Genomic DNA, 25,594 nt, shown 5'->3' on the forward strand with positions numbered 1-25,594 from the left:
TACTCCAAGGAAGACTGGCAGCGATTTTCAAAGTACTGGCAGGCTACCCAAGGCTTTGGTAGTTCTCCAGCTTGCAGGACAAGTCCCTCTGTTGCGACTGTCACGAGAGGTACAGGCAGGCAGGGTTTCGCACCAAAAAGCCTGCAGCTCTTCTGCTGTTCTTGCTGGGCAGTGACTCTTCTTTGTCCTTCTTCTCTTGATCCGTTGAATCTGAGTTCTTGGGTTCATGGGTGCCCCCTAAATATTCAATTTAGAGGAGTTACAGGGAGTGTGAGGTAACAACCAATTGGTTGCCTACTTTTAGGGTGACTACACCCTCTATATGACCACTTCGACTGGTAAGTGAGCATAACCCTGCCCCTAGAATACTAATTCCATCCGAACCAAGATGGAGATATTTGAAAAGTGGCATCCACATCAGCTGGTCCACCTTAGGGGTGGGATTGGCATGATGTGAGCACCCCACCCCCCCTAATCTTACTAATTTTCCCACCTGTCTGGCAGCCAGGAAGTGGGGTCTGGGCAGGGTGGTGTTCTTCTCCGTCATCTGGGGAGACCTGTGTCACATAACAAAGGCGGCTGGACCTGTGAAGCTTCCTGCCCTAGAATGTCCATCCTGCCTGGAAGAGGTGATAACACCTTTGCCTAGAGCAAGCTTTGTTCCTGCCGTCCGAGAGGGCTGTCTCTCAACTCAGGAGGTCAGAAATCTGTCTAGAGTGGCTGTGCTGGTTTAGACCAGTCAGTCAACACGTTAGCAGTTGGGTAGGTTTTCAGGGGGCACCTCTAAAGTGCCCTCTAGGTGCATGTTTTAATAATTCCATCACTGGGTTCAGTGAGGGCTTATTATTATGAGATGTTTGATACCAAACATCCCTTTGTTCAGAGAAGCCATCATGTAGCTAGGGAACTTCTATTGACCAGAGTCCAGCAGATGTACTTAAAATGGCTTCCCTGTCTATGTCTAAGAATCGAAAAAGAAATAGTACGGTCATATCTGCTCCTTCAGATATGCCTCACGTGTTATATAATGCACCCTGCCTTAGGGCTGAAGGCCTTCTGTAGGGGTGATTTACAAATATCCCATGCAGTGGTAGAGGACCTGGCACAAGGGGATGAATGACAGGTCGTGTTTTCACTTTTGTCTGCACCAAGACTGCAATTGCAGTACTCTGTGCATTTGGTGAGAGGTCCCTGAGGGTGGCACAATTCGTGCAGCAGCCCTTAGGGACCTCTTTAGTACCCCAGGCCCTAGGTAACAGGGGTACCATTTAGTAGAGACTTGCAGAGTGGTGAAGGTTGTGCCAATTGGGAGAAACAACTGTACAATTTAGGGAAAGAGATCTGGCATTGGGGACCTGGTTAGCAGGAATCCAGTGCACTTTCAGTCAAAATCACATCAGATACCAGGCAAAAAGTGGGGGCTAACCATGTCAAAAAGGGTGCTTTCCTACACTCTTTAATAGGTGCCAGTTGCTACCACTTCAGTAAGCCAGCGATGGTAATCATGTGCTGCTGCAGGAGCCAAAGTGAGAGAGGGATGTGTTGCAAGAGCTATGAAAAGGAAATTGTTCTAGTGAATGCACAAGATTTGATTTTCTTCCAACTGTTAAAACTGGTAGTAAGCTATTTATTGGAAGTAAAGGAACCGTTGGGGACCTTTATACAAAAGGGAATTGCTATGTGGTCCAGCCACGATACTGGGAGAGAAGAGCCTTTGGAAAGAAAAGAACCAGAGGCAAAGAAATTGTCAAGTAAGTGCTTGTGTCAGCTATGCTTTAACATTTTGCAAAGTTGTGGAATACATTAAAAACTGCTTATTTCACACATTAATGCTGACGATAACTCTGCACACATAATCTGTAGGAAATGTCATTCACTCACTTCATGTATTAAACAAGCATTAGCAATGTCAATTGTTTTGTATTTTGTAGTGTGTAAAGTTCTATACTGAGCTTTACAACACAACAAAGGTACATCATGGACAGCAGCAGCATGGTCATTCTCAACACTAAGAATAAGGGACAAGTGGCAGTAGCAGGAGAACCATCAAATGATTCTCACACATGTAAGGCAGGTACAATACAGGTAGCTAACACGCTAAAGAGGGAATGGAGTTATATGCTCTCTGTCAACACATAAACATAGAAGATGTACAAAACTCTTGGAAGAAACAGCCAAACCTCTTGCATATACTCACATTGAATGATGACCCTGCACCTGCCCAGCGTGCCGTGCTTCAGTAGTGAGCTCCGCATCTAGCATTGGGGGCATCCAAAGTTTATGGGTTCCCTAGTTTGTGTGAGTTTGTCCCTTATTCTGACATTTATATTCACCATTTGTTAAACGATCCAATCTGTCAAAACATGAGGAACTAAGCAGTCCCAAGTGACACTGTCAGCCATTTTTGGCTTTTAGCTATCAGCATTCTGGGAACTGTAGTTTTCTGTTTACTGTTAGAATTATTCCATAATAATCGCAGCATGCTGCTGGGTAAGGAACAGGGTTTGATGGATGTCACACCTGACTTTGGGGCACCTTAACAGACCAACTAAGACGAATTGCAGGAATTTAAACTTATCCTCTTCGCCTCTATGTCACTGCCATGTTCCAGTTTGTAAGATGTTCCACATAAGCCAGTTACTTGAAGAAAGGTAGCAACAAACGGGGATATTAAAACGTGTTTTATACACAGCTATGCATCGAAATTTATTTTTTCTAAGCGCTTCATATGAAGCAGTATATCATTACTGGAACCCAGGGACCCCCACTGAATCATAGTTTGAAACCAGGGACCCATACTGTGTCATTAGTGAAAGCCGGGGGACCTAATTTGTTAATAATATTTAATTTTCTATGCAGTCACGGACCCCCTGAGGAGGCTTCGTAGACACCCAGGGGTCCCCGGATCACAGGTTGGGAGTCACTGATAATAAAGGGTTTTACGGTGTCTAATATTTTTCGGCCCAGTGTATCGATGTGGGAAGGATGAAGAGCTCAATTGAATCAGCCCCCGGACCAAGGAAAAGTAAAGCCACCTGTCTTAAGTGCGAAAATAGGTTTATTGTAAATAAGAATTGTAAAATGTGATTGTCAAAAATGATTATTTCAGGAAGGACGATAACCTGGGGGTAGGGGTTATAATTACAACCTCTTCTCCCCCTCCCCTTCACTCCAACAGTCATAACCGTCAGCCCTCTCTTGACGCTGCAGTGTGACACTTCTTGTCGGCGGTCTTCTTTTTCAGATAACACAGCGCCCACTTGTTCAGGATTTAGGGATGACCGCTGCTGGCTCTGGGGCCAGCGGTACTGTCACCTCATCTCATCATTGGACTTGCTTTTCAGATTCTCCAGATTACTGATATTTGAGGGTATCAATAATGTCTGCACATGTGTGACAGTCTGTTGGGATTACGCAAATGCATGTGGCAATAAACAGCCAATACTTGTTGATTATATATCACAAACAAGCATTGGCAAAGCAAATATGTTTCGCCTGTGCAAAATCTGTTGGCTTTATCAAAGTCCGTGTCAAAGCACTTTTTTCTTTAAGTTACATTGCACAGCAGCTCAACTGCTCTAAGTATGTAAAAAACGTTGAAAAAGTTAATAGAAGTTGCATAGGCAAAACCTATTGGCTTTCACAATGCTTGTTTTTGGAGGTTGTGGGTCAGCCTTTAAGCTGGTGGGCCGGTTTTTTACTGGTATTACCACCAACATTGCCTGTAGCAAGCCCAAATGCATATAGTTTCCCTGCAAAACACGTGTACATTATGTCTTCACAAGTACTTACGCGGCTTATTTGTAAACATTGGCCATTTTGTTTGCTATCTGGTTCACTAAGGGTGGGTGGAGCTTTTAATTTGAATCATGGGCCTATTTAGTGTCCCAGTCCCACCGTAGCTACTATTGGTCATATAAAATGTTGCTGAGCGCCTCTCGTTGAATGGCATCATTTTTCGAGTGAGCTGCTGTTTGGTTAAAGGAGAATTGTGCGGTAATCGTGAAACCACCATAAGGAAAGGGATGCACAAAGACATGAACCAAAATATGACGCGCGAGGTCCTAAAAGAAGCAAGCAGAAGGAGCGCGCAGGCATTGTCATGGCAGTCAGAAATCTTTTGATGAAACGGCGTGTGCTGTTCAGTGGCCCAATGCGAAGGCGAGAATGGCGTTAGCAGCGACAGAACTCTCGAGGTGTGATCCATGAATAAGCATAAACAGCTTCCTGCACCGGAGGGGCGTGAACTATGATAGGGGTGGGAAATGCAGACTGTCTGAGTTCAGCGAAGCGCAGTGCGTGGTGACGCGTTTTGCCTGGTGCCGGACTGTGTAAGCGGAAGTGAGGCAGGAGTCGGTGCGCGGTCACTTCCTGAGTTTTGTGAGGGTGGGAACGAAGAACCAGACGGTGGAAGATGCTAATTAAAGTAAAGGTGAGAGTGCTGGCCTGTGGTGTGGGTAACTGGTTTGGGGGAGAGATGAGCGGATAAACAGACTACATTATCGTGACAAGTACGTGCCGAAAAGTCAGGTCACAACTAATTATTATTTAGGCTAACGAGGTCAACTCCAAAGTCGATGGACGTCACGGTGCGTGTTTGTGAAGCAGTGGCGTCTTCTGTGTCACTAGCTGGGAAAGCGCGCTTTTCTTGAGTAGTTATTCTTTTCTGGCGCAGTGGTTGCACTGGGGCTGTGATTCCATACTGCCGCGGAACGAAGTTACTATGTAGGATACGTGATTGGAAGGGCTGGACTAACCACTTGGGACAATGGGAACCCCTCAGAGGCTACGACCAATGGTCTGGTTTTTTAAATATATTTTTGAGAGATTGGTTTAAGGAGGCACCCTCGAATAGCTAGCTCGACAAGCTGTCATAGAAAACGCCCAGTTTCAGAATCCTACCATTCCATCCCACAAAAAAATCCTCTAGGCTTTCTAACGTACTTGCCACACTTATTCGCAAACATGTCGATGCTGTGCTTTATTCATAAGTATCGTATGAAAAGACTTAAGGGTTGATCCAAAAGAGGCAATTACTATTCAATGCATCGCAAATTAATATATTAACGGGTAAGAAATCGCCACATAAATAACACTACGATTAAAAAAACTGCGTTCTATTCCCCTCACCTCATTGCTTCTCTTACCTTTCACTCTATGATCATCACCATAGTCTTAACTAGAGGTGGGCTAGCCATTACAAGCTCGAGCCGGAGTCTGTGCTCTGGGTCAGCTCGAGGTTCTCTTGGAACCGTGAGCACAAAACGAGCCGGGCTTTCACGGGAGGCAGTGTAGCCTACCAGCTACATCTGCCATCTATGCAACACGTGGAACCATGTTTGAACCCTAGCTTTGGTTCAGCATCCTGTGAAGCCGGCAAATCTACCTGCTCAGAAAAAGGGTGTAACTTCTCTGTTTTAAAGTACTCCTTTTTTTTTTTTTTTTTTTTTTAATCCTTTGGCAGGGGTCGTGCTGGGTAAAAGTGCTAAGAATAAAATATGGTTCTCTAATCTCATCTTTCAAGAAATAAGCACAGATAATTAACCTTTGATGACAGAAAAAGAAGACCCATCATTTGGCTGAATTGCACAATGTAAAACCGGGCACGTTGGGATCAATCCTAGCTTCTCTGCTTGATCAGACTTTGTGATCATAGGCAAATATTTTATTTGAGTTTCATTTTTCTTCATTATCACATACAAGAGCAGCTTCAAATATGTGAATAAAGCATGTGTGCCCTAAAAATGGGTCTGACTGATACAATCTGATATGCCATAGCATGTGGGCGAGTTTCTCGAGGCTTGGATATAATCTGATGTGCCGAATTGTTCCATGAGGAGCAGGGTCAAGAATGATTTGCGTATTGCGTTTTCCAAACTGAGGTGGAATGGTGAGGGAAAAAATGATGGTTTGGGATGCAACCCTGAGCGATTGCTAGTGGTTAGACAAACTGCAAGTGTTCCTCCCATCACCTTTTGTGTACTGAAGGGTGTTTGCACCGAACAGTCTCCACCCTTCATAGGCCCTACTTAGTCCTTTCTAGACAATGGACTGAATTTGATTTCCCACTTGGCTCTTTCTCTTTGCATCATCACAACTTCTTGTATCATCTTTGCAGTGCCACTCCATATCCCTGGCTGTAAGACTTCAAATAGTTAAAACCACCTGTAACCTGAAGAAGGCAACAGCACAGCATGAAGAAATAATGTACCCCTCTACTAAAGGCGCGGTAACAGTAGCACAAATCCACTGCTGCACTGAGATCATAAAGGCTATACAGTTCATTATTTTTGACCATAGACACTCCTACATCTCCGGTTAGGGACTTTACTACTACAGTTGTCCCGAAAGTTTTGTTCTCAATGATGCTAGATTATTGGAGGAGATGGAACACTACAAAGGGGCGACGAGTCTCAACAATACGTTTGGAACATCCACTGATAACGTATTAGTTTCCCTCAACATAACTGCCGCCACAAGTGCTCTAACATGGGATTCGCACAAACTAGAATTTCATATGGACTTAATTCAATCCTTGGTAAACCTCAGCAAATGTAGACTTGAAAGTCAGCAACTTGAGGATACATTAGGTCACCTAATTACTTTCAGAGTACCCACTACCTATGCTTCCATTCCAATAGCAAATACACTGTGCATGTTTCCTAACTTGCTCACCCGCCTCGTTGAAACCTTAACGATAAATGGTCTAATGTTAGATTCTGCTCCTTGTGACAACAGCTCTGCCCAACATAAAGCCAACTCAGACAAAGCCTCAGAGGCAGCTGTTGCACAAATCTGTGACCCTGCCTTAAGCACTGATCGATCCCTGGCCAACATGGAAATGATCGTTCTACCTATAAATGCAAACACAGGTATGATCACAAAAACCCTGAAAGGCACTGCCACCCCTCACTATGCCCCCTGTACTCAATCTTTAAGCAAATGTGGGAGCAGAAAGGAAAAAAACAACAAGCTGAAAAAAGAAAAATAGCCAAAAAGAACTTAATCAACCATCTTGCATCAAAGCGCAGCTCCAAAAGAAATTCAAAACCTAACAAACTCTTCCCAGTGTCCAAGGGCAATGGTGATGATGAAAGTCTAACATGGAAACCAGATCACCCACTTAGACATAAGCTCCACACCCAGAGATAGCACTTCTGCCTGCCCCCATTAAGGAAATACCACATACTTCCATAATTCATGCTGACAACCCTTTACCCATCAGCAAGGAAAAGTCGCTCATAACCAGCAATTCAGCTCGCTCTAGGTGACCACACAGTATTTGTGAACTTAGTCATAACTAAAGATAATCGCACAAATCCATAAGACATCTGCATTAACGCAGAGCAGAATTATTCATTGGAACTGGCTTTTATCACACTTTATCACCCAAGAGTACGCGAAGACATATCAAACAGGAGTAACATTCTGCCGCTTTACACAGCCCTGAAAAACACACATGATCTGAAGACCTCTTTAGTGTGCAGTTTTTTGACATTTCCGGTAATTTGTGGTGCAGATGCCACCACAGTAATCTTCACAACAAAACTATGGCATAACGAATGTCACATAAGAAATCTGTTTACTGAGTGAGACATTACTAGTCAGTGTAAGGAGACAAAGAAATACCCATTTGTATTGACTAGGCCTGTAGACATTGTGACACTGTGGGAAAATGCCTCTCATGGCTTGGTTACCCCTTAACTTTTTGCCTTTTGTTAATGCTAGTTATGATTGAAAGTGTGCTGGGATCCTGCTAACCAGGCCCCAGCACCAGTGTTCTTTCCCTAAACTTTACTTTTGTCTCCACAATTGGCACAGCCCTGGCACACACATAAGTCCCTTATAAGTGGTACCAAGGGCCCTGTGACCAGGGCAGGTCTTGAAGGGCTGCAGCATGTATTATGCCACCCTGGGGACCCCTCACTCAGCACATGCACACTGCCTCACAGCTTGTGGGGGGAAAATGACTGTCGACATGGCACTCCCCTCAGAGCGCCATGCCCACAACCCACTGCCTGTGGCATAGTTAAGTCACCCCTCTAGCAAGCCTTACAGCCCTAAGGCAAGGTGCACTATATATACCACATGTGAGGGCATAGTTGCATGAGCACTGTGCCCCTACAGTGTCTAAGCCAAATCTTAGACATTGTATGTGCAGGGTAGCCATAAAGAGTATATGGTCTGGGAGTCTGTCAAATACGAACTCCACGGTTCCATAATGGCTACACTGAATTCTGGGAAGTTTGGTATCCAACTTCTCAGCACAATAAATCCATACTGTATAGCAGTCCAATTCCTAGTATTAGGCTGACCAGTTCCTGCTAGCCTGCCACATCCAGACGGGTTTCTGGCCACATGGGGTGAGCACCTTTGTCACTCGGTGGCCAGGAACAAAGCCTGCACTGGGTGGAGGTGCTTCTCACCTCCCCCTGCAGGAACTGTAACACCTGGCCGTGAGCCTCAAAGGCTCAAGCCTGTTGTTACAGCGCCCAAGGGCACTCCAGCTAGTGTAGATGCCCGCCCCTCCGGACATAGCCCCCACTTTTGGTGGCAAGTACAGAGGAGATAATGAGAAAAACAAGGAGTCGCCGCCCACAAGTCAGGACAGCCCCTAAGGTGTCGTGAGCTGAGGTGCCCCTTGCCTTAAGAAATCCTCCATTTTGTTTTGGAGGATTCCCCCAATAGGAATAGGGATGTGCCCCCCCCCCCCAGGGAGGAGGCACAAAGAGGGTGCTACTGCCCCCAGACCTAAACGCCCCCCTAAATTTAGTATTTAAGGGCGACCGTGAACCCAGGAAATCAAATTCCTGCAACCTGAAGAAAGAGGGACTGCTGACCTGAAAGCCCTGCAAAGACGATGGAGACAACAACTGACTTGGCCTCACCCCTGCCGGCCTGTCTCCAGACTCTGAGAACCTGCACGTCGACGCATCCAGCGGGACTAGCGACCTCTGAGGACTCGGAGGACTGACCTGCACCTAAAGGACCAAGAAACACCCGAGGACAGCGGCTCTGTCCAAAAACAGCAACAAGAAACCAACTTTAAAGGGACTCTTGCCTCACTCCAGAAGAATGAGTCTTCTCACACTGCACCCGACGCCCGCTGCTGGAGTTCAGGAGAACCAACACCACAGAGATGACTCCCAGGCAACTCTGACGTGGACACCCTGAGTCGACCTCACTGCACCCCCACAGCTACGCCTGCAGAGAGGATCCAGAGGCTCCTCCTTACTGCAACTGCCTGGTAACAAAGGAACCTAACGCCTGGACCAAGCACTGCACCTGCAGCCCCCAGGACTGACAGGAACCACCTACCAGTGCAGGAGTGACCAGCAGGCATTGTCAGAGTGACCTCCGGGTCCCTCCATTGCTTTCAACGCAAAACCCGACACCTACTTTGCACACTGCACCCCGCCACCCCTGTGCCGCTGAGGGTGAGTTTTGTGTGCTCGTGTGTCCCGCCTCCCCAGTTATCTGCAAAACCCCCCTGGTCTGCTCCCCGAGGACGCAGGTACTTACCCGCTAGCGGACTGGAACCAGAGCACCCCTGTTCTCCATAGGCACCTATGTTACTTGGGCCCTCCTTTGACCTCTGCATCTGCCCAGCCCTGTGTTGCTGGTGCTGAGGGTTTGGGGTTGCCAGGAGACTGAACTTGTAAGTGATTTACTTACCCGAGAAACTAACCAATACTTATCTCCCCTAGGAACTGTTGATTTTTGCAGTGTGTCCACTTTTAAAATAGCTAATTGCCGTTTTTGCCAAAAACTGTATATACTACTGTTTTCATTTAAAGTTCCATACTTACCTGTGTGAAGTACCTTACAATTTATGTACTTACCTAAATTCTGAATCTTGTGGTTCTAAAATAAATTAAGAAAATAATATTTTTCTATATAAAAACCTATTGGCCTGGAGTAAAGTCTTTGAGTGTGTGTTCCTCATTTATTGCCTGTGTGTGTGTACAACAAATGCTTAACACTATCCTCTGATAAGCCTACTGCTCGACTACACTACCACAAAATAGAGCATTAGTATTATCTAATTTTGCCACTATCAACCTCTAAGGGGAACCCTTGGACTCTGCACACTATCTCTCACTTTGAGATAGCATATACAGAGCCAACTTCCTACAGACACCTAAGGTCAACTCAAGAGGTTTCTTGGAGAGGCACAGACCCTTCATCAAATCCAAACTAACAGCTCCACATACACATTAGAGTTAATAGCTCAAGAGATTGTTCCATCACTTTCACCTATGTTACGGAACATCAAACAGATTGAAGCTGGCTTGTTACAACATTGGGCTCAACCAACAACTTTATTATTCTAGTAAGCCCTTCTAGTATTCTTACCCCACTGTGGACAAACAGCAGTACAACACCCCACTGTCGCCTATGTTCTGCAAAGATGCAGGCCTCAAATGGCTACTGGCTCAAGATGGGGACTTTTACAATCTTAAAATTTTAGGACATTCTTTGTCTGCATGAAACTTCAAACACTGAACGGATAGACCTCCATGGGAAGATTTTAAGAATTCAGCAAATCAACCCAAAAGTGAAGCAACTTTGGTAGACCATTAGGCGACTTTGGCTTATGGATAAGCCACCTAACGGTCTACCAAAGTTGCTTCACTTTCCCACAGACCTGTCAACCTCCACCCTAGTATCTTTAAAAAAAAAAAGAAAGAAAAATCACTTCAACGAGTGGCACTTAACCATCTCATATATGGTGGTAGGAGCATTTAATTTTTCATCAGTAGGTACCTGAACCACCTCAGAGGTTCTCGAAAAGATAGAATGAGAATCTTTGCAAAACATTAACAGAACTATTCACACCACACGCAAAATCATTGTAACAGGTGTCCCCAGGGCTCAAAGATATCTGCATTGGGGCAAAGGGTCATTGATCTTTTTACTTCGCAAAATTTGAGCTTGCTATAGAATCTCTATGTCCATAATCATTAAAGACAGGCCCTCCCCCTTCACATGTGGGAGTGTTTCCACACCTGACTAGATCCTAACTTAAATATGCACCAAATTCTCAATTCTGCTACTAAACGAGTGACCATCTAGCCATGGTCAAATCATTTAGACTGGATGTGCCTGCAGCTGAATGCTTAAACCCACTAGGTAGTCCATATCGTTCTGGTACAGATGTTTTTATAAAGAGGATACTGTGGAGCAATGTTTCATTGGAACAAATTCAAAACCTGGCAAGTGTTGATGGCAAACTGCGACTTGTTTATCAACTTATACTAACATTTTATATGGCTTGAGTAGTCCATCATTACTTCCCTACAGTCCTAGCTCCAATATACAATTATCTTGAGTAAAATTGGCTTCTATCAATTCATCCTCATGCTAAACAGGCCATACTAGCCTTTTCCCTGGTATACTCTTAAAGTTATGACACTAAAGGAAAAAAACTGCTGTTAAACGTGCTAAAAAAAACACCAGGATCAGACTTTACAAGGCGGAGGCCTAGTACCTCATAAACAGAAGAATGCCTTACTGCGCTCCTTTGTGGGAGATAAAAACACCCAATACAAGACTACTACTAGGCGAAAAGTAACAGAACGATCCCTGGCAATTTGTGAAAAGGCTCAAATACAAGCTAGATTCCCTGGTAAATAAGGCACCACAAGCAAAGTGGGCTGATCATGTAAAATCACTCCACACACAGCCTGACCTAAGGCAATATGCTTTTATCAACAAGGTAGCACGCCAGCTTGAGAATAATGAACATTTACTCAAACTGATCATCAAAATTGCTACAGAAATGGTAATGAAATCAATTGAAGAAAACGGCACTTACGGTCCCAAGGGCTTACAGGGATCCCTATTAACAGCAGACCGTGGATATTGGGCACAATGGTAACCCGTTGTTTTAGCTATCATTCCAGTACGTCAAAGTTTCTAAGTCTTGGTGTGGATCCATCCTAGACCCCATTTACAGGGGGGGGGGGGTCAATCAGACCCAGCCAATTAACAGCTGATCACCCTACTGGACATCAAAGAAAACGCTTTTGCAAAAATTCATAGGTGATCTAGAGGACCGGATTGACAACAGAATTGTACCATTCTATTGAACTAAATTTAGAAGTGCTCCACTGTTGACAGCATTGTTGCTCTGTCATGCTTGGCACATACTACTACTCTGCATTTGAAGCCCTTTTGTTTATTTACCTTGTTGAGTACTCAGCGGCTTCTCCCCACTGAGAAGACCTAAAACCCAATCTGGGACTCCTCCTACTATAACCATCCTTGTAAAGAGGATAGTAGGAAGTGTCTCGTTTTCATTTCTATCAAATGTTGGTATCAGTTCAAGGAGCATTAATGGGCGGACATTGCCACCAAGTCCCTGGCCTCAATCATTACCGATGAGGTGACTGCCACCTCGCAACAGGAACAGAGCTGCCCTTAAAATGAAAGACCTTTCCATACCGGGTACCATAAAGGGGCTGGCGCTCATAGGCTCCTCATGTGAGGCGTGTATAAATATATATATATATATATATATATATATATATATATATATATATATATATATATATATATATATATATATAATAATTTATTTTGTTTTGGCAAGCACCTTAGAGATACAGAAACGTTCAAATCACATAGGAATACTATATTCCGGGTCCTACAGCAAATGGAATGAGAACAAACATAACTCAAGTTTGGTAGAACTTTTTGGGTTTGTGAGTATTATTTATATATAGTTTGCATGTATAAATATCCACTATCTCTTGCATCCATTGATTTACATCTGGACTACCTGGGTCTTTCCAGTGATGTGCTATCATGAGATGTCGACAAGTATTGGCAAATAAAAACGTAGATTTGCCCTGAGGCGTTTAACTCCGCATAAAAGGATGCATTTCAGAATAATCTCTAACCTTATTAACATAGGAAATCCTCTTAAATACTGTGTCCCAGTTAGCCCTAGTTCTAGAACAGTTTGAAAACATATGTGATTGGTGGTGAGTACCTGACATTGAGGGCAAGTGGCAGATATCTAGAGTTGCCATTTGGAGATTGTGAATGGTGTAATATAAAAATCAAACACATTATGATGGTGTTTGCTAGACCTGGCTCTCTGCATGGTCACCCTCAGACTTTTTGCCTTCAGCCCTCCTGTTTTGTTGAATTTGTTTTTGTTGGCTTTAGAAGTATGCACTTAACCACTGATGACCAGTGCTGAAGTATGTGTGCTGGCTCCCTAACACATGATACAATTGGCTTACACCTGATTGCACCTTTAATTTACCTGTTAGTCCCTAGTAAAGGTGTACTACCAGGGCCTAAATACATTATTAAATGCTGCTAGTGGGCCTGGAGCACGTATTGTGCAGTGTGCTACAGTAGCTTTTTAAAACCTGTCTCAGTCTGCCACATCAGCCTGTAGTGCAGTTTTAAACTGACATTTCGGTCTAGCAAAATAAACCCTTTGTCAGGCCCAAATCTTCCCTTTTAATACAGATAAGTCACTCCCAAAGGTAAGCCCTAATGGCTCCTTAGGCAGGGTCCATTGTATTTAAAAAGTAAGACATGTACATTTAAGTTTTACATGTCCTGATACTGGAACAAAAAAATCCTAAAGTTATTTTTTAGTTCAAGCCTAGGCAGCACGCATGGGATGTCTGCAAGAACTGATGTATTGCATAAGTCTTTGTTCCCGTCTGCTGCTTAGGTTGACTGCAGTGTTGCTCTTCTTTGCTGCTGGTTCCCTCAGCTGATACCTCACTTCCGTTCGTGGTTGAGGAGCACCAACCAAGTACAGATTCCTTACACCTTGGTTGTTTACACGCACAGTTCGTTTTCCATGTTTGCGTTTTCTTGTTCATTACTTTACACAATCAGAACATGAACGTAGTTGTGTCTTGTGTGTGTTTTTGTTCTTTATGTAGCGTGAAATCAACCAAAAGATATTAAATCCTCAACGCGTTTCTCCCTGCACAGCAGGAGAGCAGATACTACAATATTCACTGGGAAACTTGCCCTATAATGCTTTGCAGGGCATTCCTTTTTCCCCCAAAGGTTCGCATCCTGTGAATGAACCTCATAAATTTAGGTGGCTGTCCCTGCATAGCGGGAGAGCCTGTACTACAATATTCACTGGGAAACTCAGTAGTCTCCAGTGTTCCTGGCTCCACTTGCACCGGCTCCATTGCTCCTGGAACTTCTGATGCAGACACCTCCTTACCCAGAGTTTCCAAAATCAGACTCTGACTCAGCAGTGTTCCTTAACATCATCTTTGCTTGAACCCTCCACAACCAACTTCTCCACCCTCAAAGCCACTATTCGCACCCATCACCAACTCATACGCACCGCCAAAAGAGATCACTAAAAGACACGCCTTGGCAACAACTCTCAAAACAGCAAAGAACTCTTCACCATCATTAATGAACTAGCCAAAGCCAGCGGCATAGACCCCCATCCCCCCCCACACAGACACACACACACACAGCCCCTATGTGACGCCCTCTCCAACCACTTCCACCACAAAATCCTGGGCATCCACAACAGCTTCATACCACTCACCCAACTCAACCCCCTCTCCCCCCGCCCCACTCACCACCTGGGCCCCCACCACACACTGAGAAACCGAAAAAAACATGAACTCCATCCACTCTGGATCCCCCTCGGACCCCTGTCCACATCGCATCTACAACAAAGCCAGCCCAACCATCGCCCCCATACTCCACGACATAATCAACTCTTCTTTTGACTCCGCCACCTACCCAGACCCCTGGAAGCACGTGGAAATCACCGCTCTCCTAAAAAAAAAAAAAAAAACACAAAGCTGACCCGGAGACACTCTCCAACTATCGCCCCATCTCCCTCCTCCCTTTCCCCGCCAAGGTTGCGGAGAAACTAGTCAACGCCCACCTATCCCACTTCCTCAAAGAAAACAACACTTTTGACCCCTCACAATCCGGGTTCCGCAAGAACCATAGCACGGAAACCGCCCTCATCGCATGCACTGACAACATCAGGACCAAAGTCGACAAAGGCAAGACCGTCGCACTCATCCTCCTAGACCTCTCCGCAGCCTTTGACACTGTCTGCCACCACACACTCCTCCACAACATAGGAATTCTCCTCAAAGACTTAGACTGGCTCACCTCCTTCCTCACCAACCGGACCCAGAGAGTCCGCCTTCCACCTTTCCACTCCACCGCTACCAAGATCATCTGCGGAGTCCCCCAAGGGTCCTCCCTCAGCCCCACACTCTTCAAAATTTACATGATCCTCCTAGCCAACATCCTCCGATCACACGGAATCACTATCCTCTGCTACGCAGATAACACCCAACTCATCCTCTCCCTGACCCGCAACCCCACCACCGCTAAAAAACCAACCTACACTCTGCTCTCCTCGACACCGCCAACTGGATGACAACTAACCACCTCAAGCTTAACTCGAACAAAACCGATATCATCATCTTCGGCCCCAACAAAACCATATGGGACAACTCCTGGTGGCCCACCGCCCTAGGCCCCTCACCCACTCCCGCAAACCACGCACGCAACCTCGGCATCAGCCTGGACCCCTCCCTCTCCATGACACAGCAAATCAATGCTCTAACCTCCTCCTGCTTCCACACAATCCGCACTCTAAAAAAAATCCTTCAAATGGATTCCCCCAGAGACCAGGAAGACAGTCACCCACACACTCATCAGCAGCAGACTAGACTACGGTAACGCCCTCTATGCCGGCACCACACTCAAACGCAAACTCCAGAGAATCAGGAACACAGCCGCACGCCTCGTCCTTGGCCTTCCCCGCCACGAACGAATCTCGCCACACCTCAAATCCCTTCACTGGCTCCCCATAGACAAGAGAATCACATTCAAGATCCTCATCCACGCACACAAATCCCTCCACAACAACAGCCCAACCTACCTCAACGACAGAGTGAACTTCCACACTCCCACCCGCAACCTCTGATCAGCCGACCTCGCCCTAGCCACAGTCCCCCGCATCCAACGCACCACCACAGGAGGCAGGTCCTTCTCCTCCCTCGCCCCCAAAACCTGGAACTCTCTCCCCACCAACCTCCACAAAACCAAAGACCTCCTGCTCTTCAGAAAGAACCTCAAGACATGGTTGTTCGAACAGTGACACCCCCCAGTGCCTTGAGACCCTCACAGGTGAGTAGCGCGTTCTATAATGTTTGATTGATTGAGCTATAACACACACACACAATCTCTCCCCCCACTCCCCTCTCCTCCAGCACACACACTGGCTCGTGGCACCTTCTTATCTCCTAGCCATGTTTAAATCTTTGACTGCTACACCAGTGCTGTTCAGCTCTGTTCCTTCAGCTAGTCACTCGCCTCATGCTGGAGGACGTGACTGCCTCTTCCAGGAAGTTGTAAGGGACGGTCTCTTTTGATGGGGCACATTGGTTTGGGGATAAAGCTGATTTTACGGAGCAGTCCCTGAAACTCGAACACCTTCAGCGTACCAGGGACTATCATCTGTTTTAACATTTTTGACAGTTCATGTGAGAACACAGTCTGTCTTTTCAGCCCCAGACCAAACCGCTACAAAATCAGTGGGTCAAGCAGTACAGGTGTAGAGCCAGAGGTAAGGGCCGTATATCACTCCACAAGCTACCTCCTTCCCTTCATAATCAGTAAATCTGGTCTAATTTGCTTCACCAAGCCCACATAGAGCCTGTGGGGGTGGGCGTCCTCTTTTCTTCTTGGCCTGGAAAGCCATTACATGTGCATTCTTCAGGTTATAGAAATGGGGTATACCCATTCCTTCTTTCAGGCTCCTCTCCACATACCCACCCCCAACTTATTCCCTTGCTCCAGATCACCTTTCCGGTCTTCAAGAAGAAATGGGAGCACCGTTGCTGAAATGAGCACTTTCATTTTGTGTTGGGTTCTGCCAATTTGCTGTACTCCCCTTTGGCTTGACGTCAGCACCTTCAGTCTTCACCTAGGTGATGCCGATGATTGCATCCTATCCCTGAAGGACAAGCATCCCAGTTTTCCATAAATGCGTGATTTGATGATCAGAGCCAGATCGTATGTCTACTGTTTGACCTGGGCTTTTCAATCAGTACGTCCAAGTCTCACTTGGCTCCCTCTCAATGCCTTCAGTACATAGGATCGGTCTGGACAGTACCCTTTTCGGCACCTTTCCTCCGTCCCTCTTCAGAGAATTCTCCGCATCCAGACAATGGTCCCATCCTTTCTGTTGGGCACACACATTCCAATCTTTAGTCTTGCCCTTGCTAGATCTTGTTGAGTTCTGTTGGTCACAAACGCACGTTGACATAGGCTCTGCAGTGGTATCTCAGCAGGCAGAGGTTACAGCACTAGGAAGACCTGTTGGACACTATTGTGGTACCCTATGATTGTGGGCATGGTGGTGGCAGATGCCTCTCCCAGGAGTGTTGGTGGGGGAGGAGGGTTCACCTGGAAGACCAGGAGATCAGAAGCCTCTGTTCTCTTCTAGGAGCAGGTGCTTCAGATCAACTTTCTGGAACTGCAGGCAATTCAGCTGGCACTCAATGCCTTCCTCCTCCATCCAAAGTCGGGCTGTCCAGGTCTTGATGGACAATACAACAGCAATGTGGTATGAGAAGGGTCTCAAATCCTCTGCCCAGAAGTATTGACAGTGATAGCCAACAGCATGAGCCAGAGAAACTTTGCAAGTGGTTCTCCAGCTGAAGGTAGTCCAAAACATCTTTGCTTGGTTGGGCACTCCTCAAGTGGACTTGTTTGCCTCCTCTCAAACTGCTCAAGGCTGGCATTTCTGTGCTCTCCAGTATCTGTTCAGAGGAGACTTTGGAGCTGCATTTCAGTTTAGCTGGAACTTTCAGCTGGTCCCACACCCTTGATTTCTCATGTTTTAAGGATGATTCGCCAGGACAAAGCCCAACTCATTGAAACTGGATTGCTTTAAGGACAGTGTCGTTGCTTCTCCCGAAGTCCCCCCCCTCTCAAGCTGCTGTTCAGACTGGATCTTCTCTCCCAGTGGGAGGGTTGACGGTTGATGGTGCTGCACTCCAGCCTGAATGGCCTACACCTCTATTCATGAAGAATGAGTGGGGGCTTTTCAGCTGCTTTCAGCTGCCACAGGAGGTAGTCTGTATAATCCTATCAGCTCATCGACTCTGCAAAAATTTGTTAAATCTGGCAAATGGAACAGTTTTATTTCATGGTGCCTAGACTACAGCATACACTGTGTCTGTCATACATGTTGGAAATCCTACTGTTTGTACTGTCCTGAGTCAAGTGGTGGTAGGCAGCCTGCGGTTGTAACTGTAAAGGGTTATTTGACTGCATTGTTGGTGTTCATCTGTCTTTGAGACCAGAGTTCCCTGTTGAATTTTTTCTTTTTTTTATGGGTTTATTAAGCTGTATCTGCTATCACCATATTCTGACATTTCCCCTGCCCCCCCCCCCCCACAAAGCAGAAGGAGCAGCTTCATAGGTTGGGTTCTTATCAGGTGGTCTTTTTCTACCTGGACAACACCTAGGATATATGATTAGTCGGCCAGCTCTTTGTTGGCTAATGGGGTTCCAAGAAAGCCTAAGCAGACCAGAAATGGGCAGTAGCCAGGTGGATTATCCTCTCCTTAAAGGCCTGCTGCACTTTGGTCAAGATAGCACCTCCTGAAAGGATCAGAGCTCATTGTACAAGGGCTAAATCTTTATCCTCTGCCCTTGCCAGAGGGCCTTCTATAGCAGATATCTGCAAGGAGGCTACTTGAGCATCCTTACACACTTTTGCTACGCCCGCCTACTCATTTGATGGGTGTGTTTTATGGGAAGCTGATAAGGTTCCAATTCAGTACTTGTCGATGCCAGTCCATCCACTTGCCTCAAAGGCTTGGGAAAAAATGGATGGCAACTAACGTCATAGCACCTGGGTGAGAGTTGTATGGCTTTGGTGACATCATCCGGCATCACTTCTAGCGTCCATAAAAAGCCAGTATCCCTTACCGGCAACGTTAGAGCTTTGAACATTCCGGATTTAATGACACCTTGGAGTATTCTGCAGATAGTTTCCACCCCAGAAAGATCGGTGCTACAGGTAAGTAACTTTTTTATCTATTCATAATAGCAATAATGACTGCTATGTGTTAAACTGTATACAGGGTTTATCTTTCTTAACCCCTTCCCCGCCACGGACGTAATGGTTACGTCCATGGCAGCGCGCGTGTGGCGCCATGGACGTAACCATTACGTCCTGAATGCTGCCCTCGGGAGAAGCGCTAGCCCTCCCCCCGAGGGCCACCCCCCTAGGTCAGGGCTGACAGGGGAATCCCTTCCTCTTCAACCCCCGAGTGCGCGCTGACAATCACACAACCTCCTCTGCTTCCAGCGCGATCGAAAGAGAAATGCTCAGCATTTCTCTTTCGATCACGTGGGGGAGGCCCGGAGGGGCTTCAAAGGGAAGGAAATGTATTTCCTTCCCTTTGAAGTCTCTCCCAGGGTTTCAAAAGCCGGATTGCTTGCAATCCGGCTTTTGAAACCCCACTAGACACCAGGGATGTTTTTTTGGGGGGGGAAGTGACAAAAAGGGAGCGACCCCTTGGGTAAGGGTCGCTCCCAGGGGGTCATTTTTTTCTGAAGGCCTTTTCTGCCCCCAGTGGGGGCAGAAACCTCTAGACACCAGGGATACTTTTGTTTTTTTGTTTTTTTTATTTGTTTTCTTTTGTGTTTTAGATGTGGGGAGCGACCCCTTAGGCAAGGGTCGCTCCCATAGGGGGGAAATTATATTTAGGCCATTTCTGCCCCCTTTGGGGGCAGATTGGCTTATTTTTATGAGGCCAATCTTCCCCCAAGGGGAGCAGAAACCACCAGACACCAGGGAGCTTTTTTTGTTTGTTTGTTTTTCACGTTAGGGGAGCGACCCCTTAGGCAAGGGTCGTTCCCTTGGGGGGGCAAATTTATTTTAGGCCATTTCTGCCCCCCATGGGGGCAGATCAGCCTATTTTTATTAGGCCGCTCTGCCCCCACGGGGGCAGAAACCACTAGGCACCAGGGATTTTTGTTGTTGTTGTGTTTTACAGATGGGGAGCGTCCCCTTAGGCAAGAGAAATTTATTTTAGGCCATTTCTGCCCCCCCTGGGGGCAGATCGGCCTATTATTAGGCCAATCTGCCCCCAGGGGGGGGAGCAGAAACCTCTAGGCGCCAGGGCAAAATTTTTTTTGTGTTTTTTTTTGTTGTTGTTTGTTTGTTTTTTTTTAGAGATGGGGAGCGACCCATCAGGCAAGGGTCGCTCCCCGGGGGGCAAATTGTATTTAGATCATTTCTGCCCCCCTGGGGGCAGATTGGCAGAGTTTAGGTCAAGGGTCGCTCGGGGGGGGGAGTGGGTTTGGGGGGTTGCGGGTTGGGGGGGGAATTTATTTTAGGGCATTTCTGCCCCCCCCCCCCCCCCCCCCCCCCCCCTCCCCCTGGGGCCGGCTGAGCTGCAGGCCAAACGCCACAGGTAGGCACCTTGCAAAAAACACCTCTGTTTTCTGTGAAAAAATATGTTGTGTCCACGTTGTGTTTTGGGCCATTTCCTTTCGTGGGCGCTAGGCCTACCCACAGAAGTGAGGTACCATTTTTATCGAGAGACTTAGGGGAACGCTGGGTGGAAGGAAATTTGTGGCTCCTCTCAGATTCCAGAACTTTCTGTCACCGAAATGAGAGGAAAACATGTTTTTTGGGCCAAATTTAGATGTTTGCAAAGGATTCTGGGTAACATAACCTGGTCAGAGCCCTGCAAGTCACCCCATCTTGGATTCCAGTTTTCAAAAATGCGCTGGTTTGCTAGGTTTCCCCAGGTGCCGGCTGAGCTACAGGCCAAAATCCACAGGTAGGCACTGCTTTTTATAAAAAAATGTGATGTGTCCACGTTGTGTTTTGGGCCCTTTCCGTTCGTGGTCGCTAGTCCTACCCACACAAGTGAGGTATCATTTTTATCGGGAGACTTGGGGGAACGCTGGGTGGAAGGAAATTTGTGGCTCCTCTCAGATTTCAGAACTTTCTGCCACAGAAATGTGAGGAACATGTGTTTTTTTAGCCAGATTTTGAGGTTTGCAAAGGATTCTGGGTAACAGAACCTGGTCCGAGCCCCGCAAGTCACCCCATCGTGGATTCCCCTATGTCTCTAGTTTTCAGAAATGCACAGGTTTGGTATGTTTCCCTAGGTGCCGGCTGAGCTAGAGGCCAAAATCTACAGGTAGGCACTTCGCAAAAAACACCTCTGTTTTCTTCCAAAAATTTGGATGTGTCCACGTTGCGCTTTGGGGCGTTTCCTGTCGCGGGCGCTAGGCCTACCCACACAAGTGAGGTATCATTTTTATCGGGAGACTTGGGGGAACGCTGGGTGGAAGGAAATTTGTGGCTCCTCTCAGATTCCAGAACTTTCTGCCACAGAAATGTGAGGAACATGTGTTTTTTTAGCCAAATGTTGAGGTTTGCAAAGGATTCTGGGTAACAGAACCTGGTCCGAGCCCCGCAAGTCACCCCTCCTTGGATTCCCCTAGGTCTCTAGTTTTCAGAAATGCACAGGTTTGGTAGGTTTCCCTAGGTGCCGGCTGAGCTAGAGGCCAAAATCTACAGGTAGGCACTTTGCAAAAAACACCTCTGTTTTCTTTCAAAAATTTGGATGTGTCCATGTTGCGCTTTGGGGCGTTTCCTGTCGCAGGCGCTAGGCCTACCCACACAAGTGAGGTATCATTTTTATCGGGAGACTTGGGGGAACATAGATTAGCAAAACAAGTGTTATTGTCCCTTGTCTTTCTCTACATTTTTACCTTCCAAATATAGGAGAGTGTGTAAAAAAGACATCTATTTGAGAAATGCCCTGTAATTCACATGCTAGTATGGTCACCCCGGAATTCAGATATGTGCAAATAACCACTGCTCCTCAACACCTTATCTTGTGCCCTTTTTGGAAATACAAAGATTTTCTTGATAGCAATTTTTCACTCTTTATATTTCAGCAAATGAATTGTTGTATACCCGGTATAGAATGAAAACGCACGTCAGGGTGCAGCTCATTTATTGGCTCTGGGTTCCTTGGGTTCTTGATGAACCTACAAGCCCTATATATCCCCGCAACCAGAGGAGTCCAGCAGACGTAACGGTATATTGCTTTCGATAATCTGACATTGCAGGGAAAAGTTACAGAGTAAAACGTAGAGAAACATTTATGTTTTTTTCACCTCAATTTCAATATTTTTCTTTTTCAGTTGTTATTTTCTGTAGGCAACCCTTGTAGGATCTATACAAATGACCCCTTGCTGAATTCAGAATTTTGTCTACTTTTCAGAAATGTTTAGGTTTCTGGGATCCAGCATTGGTTTCATGCCCATTTCTGTCACTGACTGGAAGGAGGCTGAAAGCACAAACAATTGCAAAAATGGGGTATGTCCCTGTAAAATGCCAAAATTGTGTTGAAAAATTGGGTTTTCTGATTCAAGTCTGCCCGTTCCTGAAAGCTGGGAAGCTGCTGAGTTGAGCACCGCAAACCCTTTGTTGATGCCATTTTCAGGAGAAAAACCACAAGCCTTCTTCTGCAGCCACGTTTTCCATTTTTTTTTAAAAAAACGAAATTTTCACTGTATTTTGGCCAATTTCTTGGCCTCCTTCAGGGGAACCCACAAAGTCTGGGTACCTCTAGAATCCCTAGGATGTTGGAAAAAAAGGACGCAAATTTGGCTTGGTTAGCTTATGTGGACAAAAAGTTAGGAGGGCCTAAGCGCGAACTGTCCCAAATAGGCAAAAAAAGGCCTGGCACAGGAGGGGGAAAAGGCCTGGCAGCGAAGGGGTTAAGGAATACTATGTTTCCAGCACAGATTGTCAGTTTGTTGGAGACAAAAGGGAGATAGTTTATGTGGCAAAATTCTATAAATGTCGCTGGGCAGGCCATCAACCCCAGCTGTCTTGCCTGAAGGTGATAGGTTAATTATTTCTTGGGACTTCTGGCAGGATATGTACCGATTTTATCAGTTCAGAATGAAGAGAGGGCAGTGAAACTAGATCTCAATATTCCTCTATTCATGGTGTAACCATATTCTTTCCATTCCTGCCACCCTCCTCAATTTCAGTGATATATTGGGGATCCAGGTTCATAAGTCTGTATTGTCGTTTGATTTACACTTTTGTATTATTCTGTATACATTACATCTTGAGTGTTTCATATCTTCAGATTTCTCAACTAGCCTTTTTTTCTTTTTTCTTTTTTGGGGTCAAACAGCTGCAGTTTTAATTTACTCCATTAGCAATGATTGGGATGTAGGGGTAATGCCATAGCTACTACCATCCATATGCTGTACATGATTTGGAAGTTCACAATTTCTGTGCTGTTTGGGGTGAGAGCCAAATTGGAAAACGTTCAAGAGATCATTGCTGTAAATGTGAGAGAGTCCTTGTGACAACAAGACTACCTTTTCAATGATTTTTACTGAAGGGAAAAGAGGTTGAATGTGGTACACGCCAGTTCCGCCCCCCCACAACCCCCAACCAAGGCAGCACTATTTCCTTTTCCAGCGATTTGTTGAAGAGCCTTCAAATTCGTGAGGCAATGTTGTTAGCACTGGATTTTATTCAATTACCTTGAACAAAGGTTTAGTGAAGTCTGCAATTGAAAAACTTGTAGTGGTTTTTCTTTTTTTTTTTTTTTGAAGGATGACCATTTTATTGTGGCTCTCTGTATTAAGTTTGAATGCATATTAATTTGGGAGTCCATTTTATTTTGGTTGATGGTGTTTGATTGTTATAAAGAAGGCCATGACATGGCTTGAGGCTTCATTATCTATCTTCGAAGTAGTTTCCTGTGGTGAGAAGAATTAGTTCTTTCTGTTGCTAGGTGGTCAATATTCATCAGGGTGGTTCCTATGTGGTATGGTTGTTTTTTGCAGATATTTTTTAGTGGTCTTCCGAGGATCTTCTGTAGTTTCATTTGTCCTATTTTGTATAGACCTAAGGGAGTTATGACAAATGATTCAGCATGCTAATACAACCAGTGGAGTCTCTTTGGTTTTTAAGGTTGTATGAAGTTTGAGGAGGGGCAATAGTAATATATAAGGATCATCACTGCCGGGAATGTGGTAAGAAGGGATGAATGCTGAGTGGAATTACTGGATAACTGGAGTTGTGTAAGATGGGGCAGATAATACTGTAGTGGTTCACGTGGTTGGGATATTTAGCTGTAACATGCAATCTTAAGTGAACACATCTGCACACTTTTATATAAGAGCTTAATCACTGTCTGTGACTTGACATTTTTGCTATTGCAGACGCTGACTGGGAAAGAGATTGAGATTGACATTGAACCCACAGACAAGGTAAGCACCTGTCCTTCGACAGTCTGTGTCACTGTGATACTTGAACCATAGGGATGTTTGTGTAAAGGTGGCTGCCTCTTGACTTTACCTGTGCAGTTCCCACATTATTGCATTCATAGACACTCATCAAAGTAGAGCCACTCGCATGCCGTGTCAAGTGAGTTACTTGTTCAACTGTCTGACAACTCTAATATTTAAGCAACAGCAGGAGTGTTGAATCGCAGTCCAAGCCTGTGCCCATAGCTGATGCTTATTTCCCAACAAAAAAGTGCTAATTTTATTGACTTACGAAGGATGAAAGGCTGAATTGACCCCCCCCCCCAGGATTCGTAACTATGACCATGGGGTCAAACACTGATTCCTCGAGTGGATGCATTAGTCCACTGAACAGTCGGGGCAAAGAAAGCACTGCAATGTGAACTAAATCCCAAATATAAATAATAAAATGTAATACACATTTATAACAGCGGCTGCTCCTCTGTTAAGGTGTAGGAGCATCGCCCACTGCTCTCTCAGCAGTGACAAAATGGAAAATAAAATGATAATAAAACAGCGTATTATTGTTTTTTTTTGTTTTTTGTTTTTTTTTTCCTTGCTGAGCAGAGTCTAGAGCTGGGTGGGGCCAATTCATCCTAATGGGCAGCAGCAGTGAGGAGGAGTGGTGGGCCCTGCTGCAAGTGCGCATGTGAGTTTGGTCAGCCGTCTTAGGATCGCCAAGCTTACATGTACACTTAGATCTCTGTACCCGAGCTGTGCTGCACAGCTGGGTGAAGAACAGAGACAGGATTCTAGGGCCTGACTGAGCCTCAAACGGATCCGCTCAGATCAGTCCCGGTGCTTCTCTCATGCTGGGTATTACCAGCATGAGAGCAGTTCTGGGTTGGTGTAGGGAGTCTGGGAGTCGAGAGGTACAGAAGAGCATCGAAGCGGCAGCCCCAAGGTGAGTTATTTATGAATTTATTTTTTTCTTCTTCCTTCCCCTGCTCTGCCCCCAATTTATTTTACAGCAGCCGCCACTGATTTCTAACTAAGCATTCTGAAATGACATTAAATAAATCTGCTATGTGTACCTAACATTTTCATTTTCTAACTACTGAAGAGTGTTGAATTGTAAACCTGCCTTGGTCACCCACGTTCATGCTTCTTTAATAGTGGTGAACGTAGCCATATTGAGTTTCATGTCTGATATCGTCATTCTTGGCTCATAACAAAACGAGCATTCAAGAAGAGCATGTGCAACTGTATTTGTTTGGCCTCTGTCCTCTGTAAGGCT

At 45.6% G+C, this 25,594-nt stretch overlaps 1 protein-coding gene across 2 annotated transcripts in view; it reads left to right on the top strand.

Annotated features, from left to right (window-relative positions):
- NEDD8 (NEDD8 ubiquitin like modifier) overlaps window positions 1–25,594 on the top strand; it is a 90,074-nt gene that overhangs the window by 48,699 nt on the left and 15,781 nt on the right. Inside the window, exons 1-2 of one of the 2 annotated variants that reach the window (XM_069238164.1) lie at window positions 4,289–4,432; window positions 24,274–24,321. In XM_069238164.1, the coding sequence (XP_069094265.1) occupies window positions 4,415–4,432; window positions 24,274–24,321 (66 nt within the window). In that variant the 5' untranslated portion in view covers window positions 4,289–4,414. Of the gene's footprint in view, window positions 1–4,288; window positions 4,433–24,273; window positions 24,322–25,594 lie in introns of those variants that run through there. The other variant, XM_069238166.1, reaches the window with a different exon arrangement.

This window comes from Pleurodeles waltl, chromosome 6, assembly GCF_031143425.1.
Source record: "Pleurodeles waltl isolate 20211129_DDA chromosome 6, aPleWal1.hap1.20221129, whole genome shotgun sequence".
Classification (NCBI taxonomy): Eukaryota; Metazoa; Chordata; class Amphibia; order Caudata; family Salamandridae; genus Pleurodeles; species Pleurodeles waltl.